This window comes from Balaenoptera acutorostrata, chromosome 1 (assembly GCF_949987535.1).
Source record: "Balaenoptera acutorostrata chromosome 1, mBalAcu1.1, whole genome shotgun sequence".
In the NCBI taxonomy this organism is placed as follows: domain Eukaryota; kingdom Metazoa; phylum Chordata; class Mammalia; order Artiodactyla; family Balaenopteridae; genus Balaenoptera; species Balaenoptera acutorostrata.
The window spans coordinates 82,115,220-82,139,491 of NC_080064.1; the positions used below are offsets into that span (position 1 = coordinate 82,115,220).

Genomic DNA, 24,272 nt, shown 5'->3' on the forward strand with positions numbered 1-24,272 from the left:
CAGAATAATGATAGTGAAGATGATCCAGGACCTCGGAATAAGAATGGAGGCAAAGATTGAGAAGATGCAAGAAATGATTAACAAAGACCTAGAAGAATTAAAGAACAAACAAACAGAGATGACCAATACAATAACTGAAATGAAAACTACACTAGAAGGAATCAATAGCAGAATAACTGAGGCAGAAGAACGGATAAGTGACCTGGAAGACAGAATGGTGGAATTCACTGCTGCGGAACAGACTAAAGAAAAAAGAATGAAAAGAAATGAAGACAGCCTAAGAGACCTCTGGGACAACATTAAACGCAACAACATTCGCATTATAGGGGTCCCAGAAGGAGAAGAGAAAGAGAAAGGACCAGAGAAAATATTTGAAGAGATGATAGTCGAAAACTTCCCTAACATGGGAAAGGAAATAGCCACCCAAGTCCAGGAAGCGCAGAGAGTCCCATACAGAATAAACCCAAGGAGAAACACGCCGAGACACATAGTAATCAGAGTGGCAAAAATTAAAGACAAAGAAAAATTATTGAAAGCAGCAAGGGAAAAACAACAAATAACATACAAGGGAACTCCCATAAGGTTAACAGCTGATTTCTCAGCAGAAACTCTGCAAGCCAGAAGGGAGTGGCATGATATACTTAAAGTGATGAAAGGGAAGAACCTACAACCAAGATTACTCTACCCAGCAAGGATCTCATTTAGATTTGATGGAGAAATCAAAAGCTTTACAGACAAGCAAAAGCTAAGAGAATTCAGCACCACCAAACCAGCTCTACAACAAATGCTAAAGGAACTTCTCTAAGTGGGAAACACAAGAGAAGAAAAGGACCTACAAAAACAAACCCAAAACAATTAAGAAAATGGTCATAGGAACATACATATCGATAATTACCTTAAACGTGAATGGATTAAATGCCCCAACCAAAAGACATAGACTGGCTGAATGGATACAAAAACAAGACCCATATATACGCTGTCTACAAGAGACCCACTTCAGACCTAGGGACACATACAGACTGAAAGTGAGGGGATGGAAAAAGATATTCCATGCAAATGGAAATCAAAAGAAAGCTGGAGTAGCTATACTCATATCAGATAAAATAGACTTTAAAATAAAGAATGTTACAAGAGACAAGGAAGGACACTACATAATGATCCAGGGATCAATCCAAGAAGAAGATATAACAATTATAAATATATATGCACCCAACATAGGAGCACCTCAATACATAAGGCAACTGCTAACAGCTATAAAAGAGGAAATCGACAGTAACACAATAATAGTGGGGGACTTTAACACCTCACTTACACCAATGGACAGATCATCCAAAATGAAAATAAATAAGGAAACAGAAGCTTTAAATGACACAATAAACCAGATAGATTTAATTGATATATATAGGACATTCCATCCAAAAACGGCAGATTACACGTTCTTCTCAAGTGCGCACGGAACATTCTCCAGGATAGATCACATCTTGGGTCACAAATCAAGCCTCAGTAAATTTAAGAAAATTGAAATCATATCAAGCATCTTTTCTGACCACAACGCTATGAGATTAGAAATGAATTACAGGGGAAAAAACGTAAAAAAGACAAACACATGGAGGCTAAACAATACGTTACTAAATAACCAAGAGATCACTGAAGAAATCAAACAGGAAATCAAAAAATACCTAGAGACAAATGACAATGAAAACACGATGACCCAAAACCTATGGGATGCAGCAAAAGCGGTTCTAAGAGGGAAGTTTATAGCTATACAAGCCTACCTAAAGAAACAAGAAAAATCTCAAGTAAACAATCTAACCTTACACCTAAAGAAACTAGAGAAAGAAGAACAAACAAAACCCAAAGTTAGCAGAAGGAAAGAAATCATAAACATCAGAGCAGAAATAAATGAAATAGAAACAAAGAAAACAATAGCAAAGATCAATAAAACTAAAAGTTGGTTCTTTGAGAAGATAAACAAAATTGATAAGCCATTAGCCAGACTCATCAAGAAAAAGAGGGAGAGGACTCAAATCAATAAAATCAGAAATGAAAAAGGAGAAGTTACAACAGACACCGCAGAAATACAAAACATCCTAAGAGACTACTACAAGCAACTTTATGCCAATAAAATGGACAACCTGGAAGAAATGGACAAATTCTTAGAAAGGTATAACCTTCCAAGACTGAACCAGGAAGAAACAGAAAATATCAACAGACCAATCACAAGTAATGAAATTGAAACTGTGATTAAAAATCTTCCAACAAACAAAAGTCCAGGACCAGATGGCTTCACAGGTGAATTCTATCAAACATTTAGAGAAGAGCTAACACCCATCCTTCTCAAACTCTTCCAAAAAATTGCAGAGGAAGGGACACTCCCAAACTCATTCTATGAGGCCACCATCACCCTGATACCAAAACCAGACAAAGACACTACAAAAAAAGAAAATTACAGACCAATATCACTGATGAATATAGATGCAAAAATCCTCAACAAAATACTAGCAAACAGAATCCAACAACACATTAAAAGGATCATACACCACGATCAAGTGGGATTTGTCCCAGGGATGCAAGGATTCTTCAATATACGCAAATCAATCAATGTGATACACCATATTAACAAATTGAAGAATAAAAACCATATGATCATCTCAATAGATGCAGAAAAAGCTTTTGACAAAATTCAACACCCATTTATGATAAAAACTCTCCAGAAAGTGGGCATAGAGGGAACCTACCTCAACATAATAAAGGCCATATATGACAAACCCACAGCAACCATCATTCTCAATGGTGAAGAACTGAAAGCATTTCCTCTAAGATCAGGAACGAGACAAGGATGTCCACTGTCACCACTATTATTCAACATAGTTCTGGAAGTCCTAGCCACGGCAATCAGAGAAGAAAAAGAAATAAAAGGAATACAAATTGGAAAAGAAGAAGTAAAACTGTCATTGTTTGCGGATGACATGATACTATACATAGAGAATCCTAAAACGGCCACCAGAAAACTGCTAGAGCTAATTAATGAATATGGTAAAGTTGCAGGTTACAAAATTAATGCACAGAAATCTCTTGCATTCCTATACACTAATGATGAAAAATCTGAAAGAGAAATTATGGAAACACTCCCATTTACCATTGCAACAAAAAGAATAAAATACCTAGGAATAAACCTACCTAGGGAGACAAAAGACCTGTATGCAGAAAACTATAAGACACTGATGAAAGAAATTAAAGATGATACCAACAGATGGAGAGATATACCATGTTCTTGGATTGGAAGAATCAACATTGTGAAAATGAGTATACTACCCAAAGCAATCTACAGATTCAATGCAATCCCTATCAAATTACCAAAGGCATTTTTTACAGAGCTAGAACAAATCATCTTAAAATTTGTATGGAGACACAAAAGACCCCGAATAGCCAAAGCAGTCTTGAGGCAAAAAAATGGAGCTGGAGGAATCAGACTCCCTGACTTCAGACTATACTACAAAGCTACAGTAATCAAGACAATATGGTACTGGCACAAAAACAGAAACATAGATCAATGGAACAAGATAGAAAGCCCAGAGATTAACCCACGCACCTATGGTCAACTAATCTATGACAAAGGAGGCAAAGATATACAATGGAGAAAAGACAGTCTCTTCAATAAGTGGTGCTGGGAAAACTGGACAGCTACATGTAAAAGAATGAAATTAGAATACTCCCTAACACCATACACAAAAATAAACTCAAAATGGATTCGAGACCTAAATATAAGACTGGACACTATAAAACTCTTAGAGGAAAACATAGGAAGAACCCTCTTTGACATAAATCACAGCAAGATCTTTTTTGATCCACCTCCTAGAGTAATGGAAATAAAAACAAAAATAAACAAGTGGGACCTAATGAAACTTCAAAGCTTTTGCACAGCAAAGGAAACCATAAACAAGACGAAAAGACAACCCTCAGAATGGGAGAAAATATTTGCAAATGAATCAACGGACAAAGGATTAATCTCCAAAATATATAAACAGCTCATTCAGCTCAATATCAAAGAAACAAACACCCCAATCCAAAAATGGGCAGAAGACCTAAATAGACATTTCTCCAAAGAAGACATACAGACGGCCACGAAGCACATGAAAAGATGCTCAACTTCACTAATTATTAGAGAAATGCAAATCAAAACTACAATGAGGTATCACCTCACTCCTGCTAGAATGGGCATCATTAGAAAATCTACAAACAACAAATGCTGGAGAGGGTGTGGAGAAAAGGGAACCCTCTTGCACTGTTGGTGGGAATGTAAATTGATACAGCCACTATGGAGAACAATATGGAGGTTCCTTAAAAAACTAAAAATAGAATTACCATATGACCCAGCAATCCCACTACTGGGCATATACCCAGAGAAAACCGTAACTCAAAAAGACACATGCACCCGAATGTTCATTGCAGCACTATTTACAATAGCCAGGTCATGGAAGCAACCTAAATGCCCATCAACAGACGAATGGATAAAGAAGTTGTGGTACATATATACAATGGAATATTACTCAGCCATAAAAAGGAACGAAATTGAGTCATTTGTTGAGACGTGGATGGATCTAGAGACTGTCATACAGAGTGAAGTAAGTCAGAAAGAGAAAAACAAATATCGTATATTAATGCATGTATGTGGAACCTAGAAAAATGGTACAGATGAGCCAGTTTGCAGGGCAGAAGTTGAGACACAGATGTAGAGAATGGACATATGGACACCAAGGGGGGAAAACTGCGGTGAGGTGGGGATGGTGGTGTGCTGAATTGGGCGATTGGGATTGACATGTATACACTGATGTGTATAAAACTGATGCCTAATAAGAACCTGCAGTATAAAAAAACAAACAAAACAACTAATACTAAACTTTTATTGGGTTATTTGTATAGAAATATGTTAATATAAATGTTTCAGACATTACATGAAATTTCTAAAAATCTTATGTTTGTATTTGTATGGAAATATGTTTGGAAATATGTTAATATAAATGTTTCAGACATTACATGAAATTTCTAAAAATCTTATATTTGTATTTGTATGGAAATATGTATGGAAATATGTTAATATAAATGTTTCCGACATTACAGGAAACTTCTAAAAATCTTATATGTTCTGGTATAATGTTATAAGTAATAATCCTAGTTATTACTTTAAAATGTATATCTCAGAAAAATAAAAAATAAAAAAATCCAAGCAATATGGATGTAGTATTTAAAGATTTGCCACACTAAGCTCTTTTGAGAAATTGGGGGCTTCCCTGGTGGCGCAGTGGTTAGGAATCCGCCTGCCAATGCAGGGGACACAGGTTCAAGCCCTGGTCCGGGAAGATCCCAGATTCCGCAGAGCAACTAAGCCCGTGCGCCACAACTACTAAGCCTGAGAGCCACTACTACTGAGCCTGCATGCCACAACTACTGAAGGCTGCACGCCTAGAGGCTGCACTCTGTGATGAGAAGCCACCGCAATGAGAAGCCCACGCACCTCAACGAAGAGTAGCCCCTGCTCGCCGCAACTACAGAAAGCCAGTGCTCAGCAACGAAGACCCAACGCAGCCAAAAATAAATAAAATACATAAATTTATTTTTTTAAAATTGGTATATCATTTTTAAATGAGTTATTCCCAACATCTGAAAATTACATGCATCCTTTAAAAGGTGGAAGATTATCTCTCATTATTTATATACACAAACTGCAAGATATTTTGATGAAGAAAATGTTAAGAAAACAATTATTGCCACTAAAGTGAATGTTCATTTATTATTTAAGCTGAAAAGAAATGATTACATATGAATATAAAACATTTAATCCTATACTAAGTCCAAAATTAGTTTGGAAGAAAGCTTCTGTTCAGATTTCTAGGCATACTGAGAGTTTACCAAGCTTAATGTGTAAAGTCATCAGTCTAGTTTGGATTTTTAGGAAGATGTACATAAACTTACCAATAATTACAAATTAAATGGCTTTAAATGTCACCAGAGTTTAAAAGTGTTTATAATGCAGGAAGAAATATTAAACATTAACTTCCATATTCATAAAGAAAAACAAACCCACTAGGTAAATCAGGTGTGGGGCAATTCTAAATGCTGCTTAACAAACACACTTTCTAAAATAAATTATCTAGACGATTTCACAACTTGCACTAACGGATAGTTTTTGGTTTATTAATGTTTATTCATGTGTTTAATCTAAGTAAGATTAGTTTTTATTCCTCATATCAAATCCTTGGTTCTTAAAAGTATCACATAATTATTTTATATTTTCTTCTAGAATTATAGGAAGAGGAAGGAAGATCGAAAGAAATCTTGCCTAGCCTCCTGTTAAGTACTTCCTGGTACAAACGTCCCAACAACCTCAAAAGGCAGTCATTTCAGCACTCAGCAGCTTTAAGTGTTACAATCCTTCTTGTATATGCTGATCCTAGCCAACAAACTGCTGGACAACAATTACTTATTCAGGACACCTGAATGATAAGCAGTCATGTGTAGGGCAAAAAGTTTATAAATAGATCAAGCAAGACTCAGACAGTTGGTCTCATCAGGAAAAATCATCCAATATAAACACATCTGTGCCCCATCACACTCAAAAAGGACAAAGTCAGACATGCAACTGTATGAAATATCATTGGATCATTTCTACTTCCATGGGTTTCCTAGAAAAACTGACGTGCAACATGTATAACAAATACTTAAAGGGGTAGTTTAATCTCAATGTTTAGTTTGTCTTACGCTTAGTTTAATATTTATTATTTAATTTAAAATTACTAAATATAAGTAAACATTAAATTTTATTTAGTGTAGTAAATACGAAATAATAAATTAACACAACATATTGTATAGCACAGGGAAATATAGCTATTACTTTGTAATAACTTTAAATGGAGTGTAATCTCTGAATATATATGTTGTACACCTGAAACTAATATTGTAAATCAACTATACCTCAATTAAAAAACATAATTAACACGATCATTTTTGAAAACCCACAATATCAGGTTCAAAGTTTCAAGAGTCAGCATAAAATGCAATCAAAGATCTGTTAAAGACAATTACTCAATAATTGAGTACTGCACAAATGCTTTTTAAAGCATATCAATACTCAAAATTTATTAAAAATAAAATTTACCTTTTAAAAACTGCTGCTCAGAAGTTTAATATTTATCATTGTACCAATAGCATTAAAATCATTAAATATGATATGAAACATCAAAACAAACAAAAGCCCATGAGTCTGGAGTGACAGAAAAGTATTCATAGTGAGTAAGAGAGAGAGATTGAAGGGAAAAAGAGAAAAGTCTCTTTTACAAAGGAACATTAGCTAACAGTGTAGAAAAAAATGAGAAAATATGAAAATCACAATTTTGGAAACCCAATCAGAGGATGTTAAAACCATTAGGTAAAAGATGAATAGAGGGCAAGATATTTATTTGGTACATAAGTATTTCCCAATGTATTACTTCATCGTTGCAAAGAAGAAACCATATCTTTACAAGGGAAAGGCTGTGTGGTAACCAAACTTAGCATGGTGATCAAACTCAGCAGCATCACTAATAGTGGGAACTTACATTATGTGATTCCTGATTTAAAGCAAAGTTCACAACATCATCTATAATCTAAATGTTAAAAATGTTTAACTGAATCTAGTTTACAGGAAATATGACCCTACGAGAAAGGAATCAGACAAATCCAGGATATGAGACAAGACAACTTGGTTACATCTGTAAAAAGTCAATGTCATCCCTAAACTGGCTATTGTTTTTTCTATCTTTGGTCAGTCTAGACAGAGTTTTATCAACTTTATTGATGATTTATAAGAACCAGCATTTGATTTCACAGATTTTCTCTATTTTTGTTTTATACTGTTTTCAATTTCATTAATTTCTACTCTATTACTTGTTCCTTCTACTTGCTTTAGGTTGAATTTCCTCTTACATGTCTAGTTTCTTAAGGTAGAAGCTTAGATTGTTGGTTTGAGACTTATTTCCTTTCCTAATATAAGCATTCAATGTTATAGATTTTGCACTAAGCACTGCTTTAGGTAGATCTCACAGATTTTGATAATGTGTCTTCATTTTCATTTAATTCAAAACACATTCTAATTTCCCTTGAGATGTTCTCTTTGACACAGGGGTAAAAATGTGTTGTTTAATTTCCCAATATTTTAGGGATTTCCCAGATATCTATTATTAATTTCTAACTGAATGCTGTTAGAGTCAAAGAAGATACTTCATATGATTTCAGTTACTTTAAATTTGTTAAAATTTATTTTATGGTCCAGAATATGTTCTATCTTTGTAAATGTTCCATGTGCACTTAAAAATAACACGTATTCTGCTGTTATTAGGTGAAGTGTTCCATAAATGCCAACCGGGTCAAGTTGGTTGGTCTTTGATATCCATTCCATAATGATTTTCCACCTACTTGTTTCACCAATTACTGAGACAGGGGTATTTAAGACTCCAACTGTACCTGTGGATTTGTCCACATCACTTTTCAGTTCTATCAGTTCAGCTTCATGCTCCCCTATCATTAGGAGCATACACATATTAGGAGACATATATTCCTAAATACATAACAATCCTAAGATTGTTATGTCTTCTTATTGAACTGACCATATTACCAACATGAAATGTACCTCTTTATTCCAAGAAGTCTAAAGTCTACTTTATCTGATATTAATACAGTCACTCCAGCTTTCTTTTGTTTAGTGTTTGCATGGTTTTTCTTATTTATCTTTTTACATTTTTTTCTAGTTGTAATTTAGTACATTGAAGACCCCCTTGATCCTTTTCACTGTAGGAGTGTCACCCTAACTAGCTATCATACTATCCACATTTCCAATATTCATATAATAGCCTACTTGGCCTCTGTCACTTCCAGCCCTTTTAAGTGAGGCCATCTCAGATTCACTGAGATTCTGGGAACAACCTTATTCCTAAGTAGAAGAACATAAAAAAATAAATAAAATATAAAAATACATCTGCTCTGCTCTGGCACATTAACGGAGCTGGCCTATCCAAACACCACATCTTCCCAAATCATGTAAATCACAGCCATGGATAATAGCCTCCATGTTCAACACTTGCCCAAGCTGCTCTCTCATTAGTCCACTAAACTCCTGATAATCAAATTCTTGTCTCTTTTACATCTTAAACTCCCTTGCCTTTGGGCTATAGTTCCTATAGGGCATTCATCTTGACAACCTATTGTAAGTCACTTCTGTAGTTGCCAACCTTGACCTGCTACTCCACATTGCATTCTCCTTTTAGTCTCAATGCAACCACAATGCTGATTAAGACATGCCCAATCCCAGCCCTGACGGCTCTCCCAAGCCTCTCAGGCTCTTCATACAAGCTAGCTCACTTGCTTCTGGTCCTACCCTGACCTCAACCAATGGGTTTCAGCACTGGGATGTTATATGTTCTCCCTTATTTCCACCTTCTACCACAATTACTCAAACTAAATGTGTCATTTCCTTGAGCCGTATACCCTTCAGTTCTGTAGACTTCTTCTTTAGACAATTAGGCAAAATTCAAATAACACTTTTTTTTTTTTTCAAATAACACTTTTAAACGAACAATTCAGTGGCATTTAGGACATTCAGAATGTTGTACAACCACAAGTTTTTATCTAGCTCTAAAACACTTCCATCAGTCCACAGTAAAACCTCTTAAGCAGTTTCTCACCCTTTTCCCACTCAACCTTCTGGCAACCACCAACCTCTGTTCTGTTTCTATGGATTTATCTATTCTGGATATTTCATACAAATGGAATCATACAATATGTGATCTTTTGTGTCTGGCTTCTTTCACTTAGCTTAATGTTTTGGAGATTCATGCATATTATTCATAGCATGCATCAGTACTTCATTCTTTCTTATGGCTGAATATTTCATTGTATGTATATACCACAATTTGCCTATCTATTCTTCTGTTGATGAACTTTTGGGCTATGTCCACTTTTTTGTGAATGATGTTGCTACAAACATGTGTACACATACTTGTCTGAACATCAGTTTTCCATTCTTTTGGGCATACATCTAGGAAGTGAATTGTGGGTCATATGATAATTCTATGTTTAAACTTTTGAGGAACCATCAAAGTGTTTTCCACAGTAGCTGACCATTTTATATTTCTACCAGCAATATACAAGGGTTCCAATTTCTCCATCTCCTTGCCAACACTCCTTTTCTTTTTTACTTATTATAGATATCCTAGTGAGTGTGGAAATCTCATAGTGGTTTTGATCTGCATTTCCCTAAAGCCTAATGATGTTGAACATCTTTTCATATGTTTGTTGCCATTTGTATATTTCTTTGGAAAAAGGTATATTCGAGTCTTCTGCTTACTTAAAAAAAAGTTTTATTGAAGTACAATTGATATATGACATTATATTAGTTTTTAGGTGTACAGAACCATGATTCAGTATTTGCATATATCATGAAATGATCACAATGTCTAGTTAACATCCATCATCATAGGTAGTTACAATTTTTTTTCTCAAGATGAGAATTGGCAATATCTACTCTTTAGCAACTTTCAAATAGGCAATACAGTTTTGTTAACTATAGTCACCATGCTGTACATTACATCCCCATGGCTTATTTATAACTGGAAATTTCTACCTCTTGACCCCCTTAACCACATTTCACTCACCCTCCCATCTTTTGCAACCACCAATCTGTTCTCTGTATCTATGAGCTCGGTGGGGTTTGTTGTTTGTTTTTAGGTTCACATATAAGTGGGTCATGTGATATGTGCCTTCTCTATTCGACTTATTTCATTTTTCCCAGCATAATGTCCTCAAGATCCATCCATGTTGTTGCAAATAGCAAGATTTTATTCTTTTTATTGGCTGAATAATATTCCAGCATGTGCACTATGTGTGTGTGTGTTTATGTGTATCATTTTCTTTAACCTTTCATCCATTGGTGGACACTTAGGCTGTTTCCATGTCTTGGTTATGGTAAGTAATACTGTAATTCTCTGTTCATTTTTAAATTGAGTTGTTTGCCTTTTTGTTGAAAGAGTTCTTTATATATTCTGGATGCTAAACACTTAAATATGTGAGTTTCAAATATTTTCTACCACTCTGTAGGTTGCCCTTTCATTTTCTGGAAAATGTCCTTTGATGCTCAAAAGGTTTAATTTTGAAGTCCAATTTATCTGTTTCTCGGTTGTTGTTGCCGTTGCTCATCCTTTTGGTGTCAAAGAATCCATATCTAAGAATCCACTGCCAAAAATCTGAGCTCATGAAGATTTATCCTTAAGTGTTTTAAAACCATAAAGATCACTGATCCATTCTGAGTAATTTTTTTATGTCCTGTGTGGTAGGAGTCAAAGCTCATTTTTTCGCATGGAGATGCCCTGTTTTTCAAGAACCATTTGTTGAAGAGACTGTTCTTCCTTATCAAATGGTCTTGGTACCCTTGCTGAAAATCAGGTGGCCATACATGTATGGGTTTATTTCTGAACTCTCAATTTCTATTTCATTGATCTATATGTCTATCCTGTTGCCAGTACCACACTGTTTTGATTATTCTATCTTTGTAGTCAGTTTTCAAATTGGGAAATGTGAGTCCTCCAACTCTGTTCTTTTTCAAGATTGTTTTCACTATTTAGGGCTCCTTGTAATCCCATATGAATTTCAGGATCAGCTTTCCCATTTCTGTAAAAGACTGACAGGGTTGATAGGATTAAATCTATACATCATATTAGGTAGTGCTGACCTCTTAACAATATGAAGTCTTCCAATACATGAACATGGGATCTTTCCATTTACTTAAATTTCTTTATACCACTTCACACCTAGTACTAGCTACTAGGATGGCTTTTAATAAAAAAACAGTAAAGAAAAAAGAAAAGAAAAGAACAAGAGCTGTTGAGGATGTGGAGAAATTAATTGGGACCCTTGTACACTGGTGGGAATGTAAAATGGTGCAGCAGCTGTGGAAAATAGTCTGCTGAGTCTCCAAAAAGTTAAACATGAAATTACCATTTGATCCAGCAACTCTGCTTCCAGGTATATACTCAAAAGAAGGGACTCAAACAGATATTTGTATGTTAATGATCACAGCAGTATTATTCATGACAGCCAAAAGGTAGAAACAACCAAAATGACCATAAACAGATGAGTGGATAAACAAAATACATACACATACAATGGAATATTATTCAGCCACAATAAAAACTAAGGAAATTCTGGGGCTTCCCTGGTGGCGCAGTGGTTGAGAATCTGCCTGCCAATGCAGGGGACACGGGTTCGAGCCCCGGTCTGGGAAGATCCCACATGCCACGGAGCAACTGGGCCCGTGAGCCACAATTACTGAGCCTGTGCGTCTGGAGCCTGTGCTCCGCAACAAGAGAGGCCGCGACAGTGAGAGGCCCGCGCACCGCGATGAAGAGTGGTCCCCACTCGCCGCAACTGGAGATAAGCCCTCGCACAGAAACGAAGACTCAACACAGTCATAAATAAATAAATAAAAAGAACGTGAATTTCTTTAAAAAAAGAAAAAACTAAGGAAATTCTGATATTAATGCAATGATACAACAAGGATGAGCCTTGAAAGCATTATGCTAAGCGAAATAAGTCAGACACAAAAGGACAAATATTGGGACTTCCCTGGTGGCGCAGTGGTTAAGAATCTGCCTGCCAATGCAGGGGACACGGGTTCGAGCCCTGGTCCAGGAAGATCTCACATGCCGTGGAGCAACTAAGCCCGTGCGCCACAACTACTGAGACCGCGTGCCGCAACTACTGAAGCTCACACGCCTAGAACCAAGAGAAGCTACTGCAGTGAGAAGCCTGTGCACCGCAATGAAGAGTAGCCCCTGCTCACTGCAACTACAGAAAGCCCACGCACAGCAACGGAGACCCAACACTGCCAAAAATAAATACAATTAAATCTTAAAATAAATAAATAAATAAAGCAACATTAAAAAAAAAAAGGACAAATATTGTATGATTCTACTTATATGAGTTACCTGGAAGAGGAAAATTCATAGAGACACAAAGTAGAACGGAGGTTACCAGGGGCAAAAAGGTGGAGGGGGGGGGAAAGGAGAGTTAATTTTTTTAATGGGTACAAAGCTTCTGTTTGAGATGATGACAAAGTTCTAGAAATATAGTGGTTATTGTTACACAACATTATAAATGTACTTAGTGCCACTGAACTGTGAACTTAAATGGTAAATTTTATGTTGTGTCTAGTTTACCACAGTAAAGAAAAAAAATTGCCAAGAAGAAAAAAATTGAGTGAACACGTTAAGTGAATGAAGCCAGATACAAAAGCCTCATACCTTACAATTCCATTTATATGAAATTCTAGAAAAGGCAAAACTACACTGACAGAAAGCAGAAAGGCTGCTGGGATAGAGAGGTGAACTGCAAAGGGACATGAGAGAAATCATGGGGGTGATGGAAATACTCTACATTTTGATTGTGATAGTGATGGTTATACAACTAATATCAAAACATATCAAACCATACATTTTAATTTTAACTTGATGAATTCTATTACATGTAATTTATACCTTAATAAAGTTCATTTAAAAAATCAAAAAGAATGACTTGAGGTGATCTAGCCTTACGTAATCATTTTAGAGAAAAAAAGAAACCCAATCCTTGAGTATCCAAGGTCACAAAGTTAGCAAAACAGGATTATAATTCAGTTCTGTATATGAAATCCAAAGCTATTTATAGCATATAAAATGACACTACTGGCAGTAGAGGGTGGTGGTGGTGGTTGATTATACTGGTAATTCAACACCTCCTGCTGGAATAGATTTGAAACCCTTAGAGAATTCTGAAGATTTCATGTTGTTATATTGGAAGGCTGTAATCAAGACAATTAGCAATAGATGGTCACTTACTAGCAGTAGTATGCTCACTACTTTGCGAAGAAACTACTCCATTTGTCAAAATTCCGATTAGTAGGATTTTGTATCTTTGGATCTTAAACACATTCTACCCTCTGAAGCAATATCAAAAGAGACTAACCACTTTTCCATAAGATCACCTCTCAAATACTTTAAAATGACCATACCTGTGATGTTCTTATAAAATCTTCTTTAGTAGAGTCTAAAAATATCCAGGGATTCCACATCTTCCTATACTTGCCATAACACAGTCTGTAAACATTTCATATGAGTTTTGGTATTCAAACCAGATACAACATTACAAATTTTCTACAAGCTACTTAGAACTGAACTGGATTATTATACTTCTAGAAGACTATACTTGGGATAAGGAATGCAGGGAGTCTCATTGTATTATTGGTAATTCCTGATCCGCTGTCAATTTCAAGGTTTTGTTACATAAAGCATCACTAAGATATATCTTTAACTTTTAAACTTCGAGGCAAGGCTATAGATTTACTTCTATGAAATAATCTTTTATTTAGTTTCTTATTCTGAATAGACTGTTTAAATATTTTGAAATCTTGACTCACCATTAACATATTACCTACATTCCTAGGGGCTTCCCTAGTGGTGGAGTGGTTAAGAATCCGTCTGCCAATGCAGGGGACAAGGGTTCAAGCCCTGGTCCAGGAAGATCCCACATGCCATGGAGCAACTAAGCCCGTGCACCACAACTACTGAGCCTGTGCTCTACAGTCCACGAGCCACAACTACTGAGCCCGCGTGTCACAACTACTGAAGCCCGCATGCCTAGAGCCCGTGCTCCACAATAAGAGAAGACACTGCAATGAGAAGCCCGTGCACCACAAGGAAGAGTAGCCCCTGCTCACCACAACTAGAGAAAGCCCACGCGCAGCAACGAAGACCCAATGCAGCCAAAATAAATAAAATAAATAAAATAAACAAATTTATATATATAAAAAATATTACCTACATTCCTGAAATACTTCATGTAGGAGACAAAGACCTCTGACACCTCTTTACTTCAACATGAACAGCCATTTTGATATAGTCAGTCACCTATAAAGCCACTTAAGTTTACTATTTTCATCTGTATTTCTCTACCTTGTCAAGAATGATATCCTGAGTGACGCTACCAACAACTTGTAAAAAATTTTTGTTTGTTATAGAAACAAAGTTAGTTTGTTATGACTTATGCATAGTAAATTAGCTTTTAGCATGTAAAAGTTATTTTTCTAATTGTTCACAAACCAGATGTTCCAGGAATTTTTAATGAAGCATCAGCAAGGTCACTGATCCTCTTCTGAGATATCTAACCACTATTACCTAACTGCAGTTGCCAACCTCAAAGCCTTTAGCATCTCTTATTTTCTAAAATCCTTTTTAAAAAATAATATTCCTATGATCATCTTGCAAGTTACTTTAATATCTAATATCACTTTACTTTGAAACTGGAAATTTAACGACGACTCTGTTACTTCACCTATTTTTGTGCATTACTGCTTTATATGTCTGCTTTACAGTTTATTTCAGTTTAGGAGAATGTCTGCTTAGTGAGAAAAAAAAATGGAAGCAAAATCGAAGTAGAGATTTGCTTTCTACTTGTATCATAGCCCCACAATATGGGTCTATCTTGTCCTTTGAATTAGAGTACAAAGATTCTTTTTGTTACACTTGACTATTTTCAAAAGCTTCAGTTCATTCTGGCTGTTTTTGCTTGCTCACTTAGCTTTTCCATTATAAACCAACATTTTTTATCTTTGATACACATCTATAACCAGGTCTTACTATTTGAAAAACTATGCCATAAAACTAATAATTTATGACTCCAATGTATTATATTAAAGACTGTAGCTTATACTAAATGTAAATATAATACTTATCTTTCCCAGTAACAAAATCACATTACACTGATAACTCAGTTCAGCTTAATTCTCAACATGACCCTCCAATTCTGCTTTTCCTATTTTTATGCTTTGATATTATTGACATTTCATACAAAGGCAAAACGAAACATTTGAGTTCCCATCTTTTTAGTACAGTCAGCCCTCCACAGCCACAGCTTCTGCATTTGCAGATTCAACCAACCGTGGATTGAAAATATTCAGGAAAAAAAAATCCAGAAAGTTCCAAAAAGCAAAATTTGAATTTGCCATACACAGACAACTATTTACATAGCATTTACACAGTATTAGACATTATAAGTAACCTAGAGATGATTTAAAGTATATGGGAGACAGCATGAAGCACTAACGTAGTAGAGACTACAGCAACACTGCGTGTGAATATGAATTTTTAAATATTTAACATACAATATAAATGTTTATAATGAAATATTCATTTAGCAAAACAGCAATTCCAAGATTTAAAGGGAAAAAATACATTATCTCAATTTGTTTTACATTGTGCTACTCTTGTATATATGTTCAAAGCTATACTTCAAGAATTTTCATTATAAAAACATATTTACTAAGTGCAAAAAATAAAAAAAAATAAAGCATATGGGAGGATATACGCAGATTAAATGCAAATACTATGCCATTTTACAAAAGGGACTTGAGTATACAAGAATTTTGGTATCCTCAGGGGTCCTGGAACCAGTCCCCCACAGATAACAAGGGATGAATGTATTCTCTTACCACTCTGCTATTCATTTTTTGTAACCATATTCAATTAACATAATAGGAAAAATTTTATGTTATGCTTTTTTTCAATTACCAATTTCTTTTTGCTTTTAGTTTTCTGATTTTCATACTCAGATGATAATGTTGTTTCTCAGTTTCTTAGTGACATCCAACCTTGAAGTCATTCTATTTGCCTTTCAGACCTATATAGAATTCTAGGTTTACCACAACTTTTTCCGCCTATTCCTGTTACAATCCAACTCCTACTTGAAAACAGAAAACTGAAACAAGAAATAATATCTTTTCAAAGATAAACAGCTGGCTTTTCTTTTTAACGCTCATATTCTTGATTAATATCACACTTGTCTGAATTTGCCAATGGAAAATAATATCTAAGTTACAAAAGATACCTGAGGATAGCTGTACAATCAGAAGCTGTTTAGTACTCGAAGTTACTTAACATAATATTTTAAAAGTCCATTTTTTTATTTTCACAACTTCTCTCTTCTTGAAAAAAATGTAAGCATATAACTGAACCCATAATTTAATGTCTTGATGTAAGAAGACTATAGTATTTTGTAAGATATAAATCACCATATTATCAAAGATTTAAATGAGATAGTTACATATTTTCTACATGTTGGGTAGTATCTCATGTACACAATTAACAAAAACTATCAGAAGATTTAATAATTATCCATGGAAAAATACCTTTTATAAATAAACAGATTTCTAAAACCTAAAAAGCAGGTCTGACATACATCACTTATTTGCTGTGACTTAAAATATAATGTAAGGAAAGAAAACATTACCTAATTCTAACAAAACTGTGTAGACAGAAAAAAAAAAAAAAAAGTTAGAACAAGGAGTCTTTAGGCCACAATAAGACCTCTAAATATTACAGAACTTAAAATTGATTAATTTAAGAATTCAATTAAAGTAGAAAACAAAATTGTTTAAAACAAGAGCACAGAAGTTGTGCTTAAAAAAAAAAAGTTTAAAGGGAGGGGATGAGAAAGGTGAGCAAAACCACTACCAGACTCCTTACCCATTGCTGTTGGTGCTGGAGCTTCCTGATGGTATTTTCAGCTTGCTCCAGTTTAGCACTGGCCTCATCACTCTGCTGTTTGATGTTGGCCAACTCCCGTTTTATGAGGTAGTTTTCCTCAGCCTCCTGGGCTCTTGTCACTTGTCCCTTAGGACATAATTTTTGTGTGTGTAAAGCAATTTAGGATAGATTCAAGAAAGACTGCCTTTGTGAGGTTTAGTTACTTACTTTGACATGATAAAAAAAAAAAAAAAAAAAAGATCACCTCAGAGAACAGAACAGCCTAAGTAATTATTAGCCAGCAGCTCATTATTGCTCCAGCAAATTTTGGGAAACTAAATGAAAAATTCATCTGATAATCTTAAGAACAATTCTTCTTTCAGTCAATAAAAATTCAATTCATGCAATATTATTGTACATGCAGGACTAATGTTTTCAATGAATAGTGGTTAATTTCGCAGAATCCACTGATTGCCATTTTGGAATAAATTTTAAAATAAGGTTAGCTCTAAAACGTGCAAAAGATGGGTTGATTTTAATAAAGATAACACACTATTATCAAAAATTAAGTTTACACCCATAAATACCACCCCAAAAATTATTTCTAGAAAAATGCATGTAAAATTGCATGCATTAAAATATGAATTTCTAGGTTTAGGACTTTCCTTAGATGTTAGAGAAAATGCTTAAAAAAAAAAAAAACTATACCTGTATCAATCTATCTGCCAAGGAAGCACTTTCCTACAAAAGGAAAAATTCAGATAGAAATATAAGAGAAGGAAATAAAATAAAGGTGATAAAATTAGGAGTAAGAAGAAACAACACATACCCAAATTCCACCTACTTTTCATTGTAATTAAGATGGACATTTAGATTTTAAAACTTTTTTTTTTTAAACTATTTTTTATTGTATGTGTTTCTATTCTTAAAAAAGAATATATCAAAATAAGGATAAACTGCAGAAAATCATGTGCTTCTAGAAGAGACCAAACACAAATTCCAAGAGGGTTTTCATTATTTGGGACAAGCTAATATCTTCTTTTTAAAGCATACTTTAAGTATTTTTAGCATCAGCCATATTGTCAAATCATTTATATGAAAGGGAGAAGGAATTTGAGTAAGCAATTCCACTTATAAAGTGTGACAGCAATTTGTGCAACAGCAACTTCCAAAGAAGCAAAGCAAGGAAAATATGACAAATGAAATTAATGAGCTCAACCATAATAAACTCTAGCAATAACTGAGTAAGTAAACATTTCAGTTACAGAGTTTAATTGGTATCTAAGTATTTACAGAATTCTAAGTGCTAAAGAACACACCTAGGCCATCTAGGCCAGTAAAAAGGTACTTAATTTTCTAGAAGGAAAATCCAAACTTAACTCTTTCAGAGAGCACCTTTATTATTCTCAAGGTTCGATGAAATAAAAATGCTTTCTCTGTGAAAATGTCTTACTGCAAAGATAAAAGACCACCTAGGAAGATGTACATTTTACTATAAACTGAGTGTTTAGTGGAAAAAAATATATATTGATAAAATCAAAATGACTTAGAAACAATTAAGCTCAACCTTTTTGCAGTCACCAAAAAAGCAGAATTATCTTCAAACCAGCTCTAATAAGATGAAAGAAATATATCCTTAATATAATGTACCTGCAATTATTATATAACAAAAATATACATGTAACAAAGACCCTGTCCTTGTGCCATGCTATTTAATATGAAACCATCAATACTTTCAAACAAAAGACAAATATGCAAATAATCTATATCTTCATTCATTTCATTCCTAAATATTGACCTGTAGACTTTCAGGGAAGATTTTAAGATACTTGGCAATATCATGAGGACTATTTTTTAAACTACTAATTTTCATCTTTGGTAAAAAGAAAAAAAAACAAAAACAAAAAAACCTAAAAGAGTTTGTGAATTCAGATGTTTTTCCTTTAATAAACCAAAACTCTTAGGCTATACTTTTATTACTTAATACATTCTTATAGCAACAGGAACAAGACTATGAAAGACATTACATCAAAAGCACAATAAGAAAAATAATGCAAAATTGACACATTTACCCAGTTATTTTATATGAAACAGAGAGGAAGAGGTAACAAGCGGTATCAAAATAATTCTAAAAACCAAAAGTTTAGTCACAATTCCTGTGTTGAAAATCAACAAACATCATGGTGAATTTTTATATAAGAAATCAGTCAATCATTTTGACTAAACTTAAAGCAATCCTAGGCCTTAAAGAAATCACTGCCACATTTAACATATGGCTCGACAGGGCAACATTTGAAATTCATCTTTAAAATACTATACAGAATGGATTCTCAATTAGGTTATCCCTAAAGAACATACTTTTTAGAGATTATGTAACAAAAACAAATGACATCAATGTTACTCTAATAATAACCTCAGTTTGAAACTTTAACCTTAGAGTTCAAGGACTACTAATGATCAATTTTTATTGACAAGTTATTTAGTTAAGTAGTAAGCTATGCAAGCTAAGAAGTCAATACCACAACTTAAGAGACATGTGCCAGATTTCTTGAGCCTTTATTTAAAATAGAAAAATTATTGTGCATTCAACGGAAGTTTACATAAGTAGCAATTTACTTACTTGTTCTAATGTTTCAATGCGCTGTTTTAATAGTCTATTTTCTGTGCGTAACCTCTGCAGAAAAAGAAAACAAACAAACAAAGGTTTGCTTGCAAACATTCTTGAGAAGGAAAAATGATACCTAAATCATAGTCGATAAAATGTACCACCTTTTATAAATAGGAAAGAGTCCAAGAAATGGCTACATTATCATCTGTGAAATTCTTAAAGGCTCAGAGTAAGAAATGCATGGCAGGGCTTCCCTAGTGGCGCAGTGGTTGAGAATCTGCCTGCCAGTGCAGGGGACACAGGTTCGAGCCCTGGTCTGGGAAGATCCCACATGCCGCGGAGCAACTGGGCCCGTGAGCCACAACTACTGAGCCTGCGCGTCTGGAGCCTGTGCTCCGCAACAAGAGAGGCCGCGATAGTGAGAGGCCCGCGCGCCGCGATGAAGAGTGGCCCCCGCTTGCCGCAACTAGAGGAAGCCCTCGCACAGAAACGAAGACCCAACACAGCCAAAATAAATAAATAAATAAATAATAATTAAAGGTGCTAATAATTTAAAAAAAAAAAGAAATGCATGGCAAAGGAAATGACCACATTCATCATTCCAGCTGTGACTGAATTTTAAATATAAGCTAGAATACATACAAAATAACCCCTTTCTTTTCTGTACCTAGCATAACGACTCATAATCAGTATTTTCTTTTTCTTTTTTCCCGGCTGCGCCTCACCACTTGCAGGATCTTAGTTCCCCCACCAGGGATTGAACCCGAGCCCTCAGCAGTGAAAGTGCAGAGTCCTAACCACTGGACCGCCAGGGAATTCCCAGTATTTTCTTATATGTCTTAATATCCCTATTAGATAGAAAAGATTCTAACTCATTTATCTCCTACAAAGACTACACAAATAATATTCAAATGTGTATCAAATAAACAAGTAAGAAATCTGAAAAATGCATGTTCATAGGATAAATATCAAATTGTCAGTTTAGAACTAGATCAGCCTCCATTTGTAATGTGTTGTATATGCCAAGTTGCAAAGTTCCATTATGAAAATATGAAGAATGAGTTGTTTTCATCGAATGAATTATTTATCATGAGTTGTTTTCAACTTAAGAAAATTACTAGCATTTTCTTATAGTTAAAAGAGTAAAACCAGATTAAAAAAAAAAAACCACTTCACCTAATTGCTCAATGCCCAACTCCCAAAACCCTGTCAAATTACTGCTATTAAGTATTAAATCTAAAACACCCTACATTATAAACTGGTACAGCCACTATGGAAAACAGTATGGAGGTTCTCAAAAAAACTAAAAATTGAATTGCCATATGATCTAGCAATCCCACTCCTGGACATATATCAAGACAAAACTATGATTTGAAAAGATACACACACCCCTGTGTTCATAGCAGCACTATTTACAAGAGCCAAGACATGGAAACAACCTAGATGTCCATCGACAGATGAATGGATAAAGAAGATGTGATACACACACACACACACACACACACACACACACACACACACAAAATGGAATACTACTCAGTCATAAAAAGAGAATGAAATAATGCCATCTGCAGCAACACAGATGGACCTAGAGATTATCATACTAAGCAAAGTAAGTAAGAAAGAGAAAGACAAATACCATGATATCACTTATATGTGGAATCTAAAATATGACACAAATGAACATATCTACGAAACAGAAACAGACTCACAGACATAGAGAACAGACTTGTACTTGCCAAGGGGGAAAGTGGGGTTGGGGAAGGGATGGATTGGGAGTTTGGGATTAGCAGATGCAAACTACTATATATAGGATGGATAAACAACAAGGTCCTACTGTATAGCGCAGGGAACTATAGTTATATCCTGTGACAACATAATGGAAAATAATAAGAAAAAACAAAACACTCTACAGTAAAAAATCATCTCCTTTTTGTATAGTTCACCAATATAAGTTATCCCTTCATTTTGCCATCATTATAGTTTCAAACTCCCTCTTACCTTTTTGTACCAATTTGCTCTAGAGTGCAATCTAGCCTTCTTCCAACCCTGCCTTCCTCTAAATTCCTGCTAAAAATGTCTTCCTCAGAAAATTCTTCTATTAATTCAATCTATTATTTTGCCAGTAAAGACTAAAATATAGTTTATATAACATATAAAATCTCAGAACAAAGCAAATAAAAGACTATGAATTATTGTTGTCTTATTAAGTGGACCACAAATTGGAACAAATAAATCTTATTTATTACAAAGATAGTTTGCAAATTAAATATTTTTGCTGTATTCACTAGAATATATTTGGATGATTTGAAATAGATATTACTTTATGTGTGATCTCAAGCTACAAAATAGTTTGAGGAAAAGAAAATATTTCTCATTTCTTGGCTACTCACATTATGTATAGCATAATGGTCTACACAAATAAGCAATTATTAAATGCTCTTAAAGTCTGGAAAGCCAAAGAAATAAATGTGATTCTCAAAATCTTCTCAACACATTTCATGAAAAAAAAAGTAGCATTTTGTTTTTCTAAAAGACTTAGGAAGTTAAGTTCAACCAGACAATTGAGTGAATAAAGTTAATATTTCAATAGAAATAATGCTTAAAATTTAAAACTAAAAACATTCACTTGGATTTCCCTCCCCACTCCCTTCAAATCTTCTGAAATTTTGCTATAAAAACCTGAATTCGGGGCTTCCCTGGTGGCGCAGTGGTTGAGAATCTGCCTGCCAATGCAGGGGACACGGGTTCGAGCCCTGGTCTGGGAAGATCCCACATGCCGCGGAGCGGCTGGGCCCGTGAGCCACAACTGCTGAGCCTGCGCGTCTGGAGCCTGTGCTCCGCAACGAGAGAGGCCCGCGCATCGCGATGAAGAGTGGCCCCCGCTTGCCACAACTGGAGAAAGCCCTCGCACAGAAACGAAGACCCAACACAGCCAAAATCAATCAATCAATCAATCAATCAAACATACGCATCTGATTCAAGATCCTCATTAAAAAAAAAAAAAAAAAAAAAACCTGAATTCATTTTCCCCCCAAACACCTACACAAATGTCTTAATACCACTTTTTAAATAAATCATCAATTCCTCATTTGTGTGATACTCACTTCATGATGAGTTGAAAAATATAATAGACTTTATCAGTTATTAAAGACTGTTTCAGGGTTACCTTCACAGTATTTTGGTAATTAGAGCTTTGTAATCTCTTTCAACATCTGGTATAGGTAATTTCCCCCCTTCTTATATTGTGTTTTTTATCCTCCTCAAACCTTAACTACTAGTAGACTAGTAGTTTAGAGACTAGGTTGTTTTTTTTTTTTAAACGTAGATTTTATTTATTTATTTATTTATTTTTGGCTGCATTGGTCTTCATTGCTGTGCGCGGGCTTTCTCTAGTTGCGGTGAGCGGGGGCTACTCTTCGTTGCCGTGCGCGGGCTTCTCATTGCGGTGGCTTCTCTTGTCGTAGAGCACGGGCTCTAGGTGAGTGAGCTTCCATAGTTGTGGCATGTGGGCTCAGTAGTTGTGGCTCCCAGGCTCTAGAGCGCAGGCTCAGTAGTTGTGGTGCACGGGCTTAGTTGCTCCGCGACATGTGGGATCTTCCTGGACCAGGGCTCAAACCCACATCCCCTGCATTGGCAGGCAGATTCTTAACCACTGCGCCATCAGGGAAGTCCAAGACTAGGTTTTGAAATGACGTAGGTTTAGGTTCAAATCCTCACTCTACAATTAACACCTGTGGATGTCATTCAGTGCCCTGGAATCTCCATTTCCTCAACTAGAAAATTACACTAATAAAACCTACAATGATGCTGGAAGAATTCAACGAGATAGCACACTGCCTAATAAACACCAAATACTTGGTTAATGATAAGCATTGCTCATAATATTTTTAAAGTTAGTGCATGAATATAATTTTATTACTTTTGTCTATTTTTTAAAATAATTATTCTTTAGATTGTTTTTATACAACACGTAGTTATTTTTGTCTCTCCCCTTTATTCATCCTTTAAAAACACCCTTTGCAAAGTTTGTTGGTGCTTGTTAGGTTTTACGCTATTTTTCATTTAGGCTATTCTTAAAT

At 35.0% G+C, this 24,272-nt stretch overlaps 1 protein-coding gene across 8 annotated transcripts in view; it reads right to left on the reverse strand.

The window, feature by feature from the left end:
- EVI5 (ecotropic viral integration site 5) overlaps nt 1–24,272 on the reverse strand; it is a 231,103-nt gene that overhangs the window by 90,951 nt on the left and 115,880 nt on the right. For 4 of the 8 annotated variants that reach the window (XM_007169596.2, XM_057554938.1, XM_007169593.3 and 1 more), the window contains 3 exons: nt 20,203–20,256; nt 18,291–18,323; nt 17,583–17,729 (listed from right to left, as the gene is read on the reverse strand). In XM_007169596.2, the coding sequence (XP_007169658.1) occupies nt 17,583–17,729; nt 18,291–18,323; nt 20,203–20,256 (234 nt within the window). The remainder of the gene's footprint in view (nt 1–17,582; nt 17,730–18,290; nt 18,324–20,202; nt 20,257–24,272) is intronic. The other 4 variants (XM_057554961.1, XM_057554948.1, XM_057554966.1 and 1 more) reach the window with 2 other exon arrangements.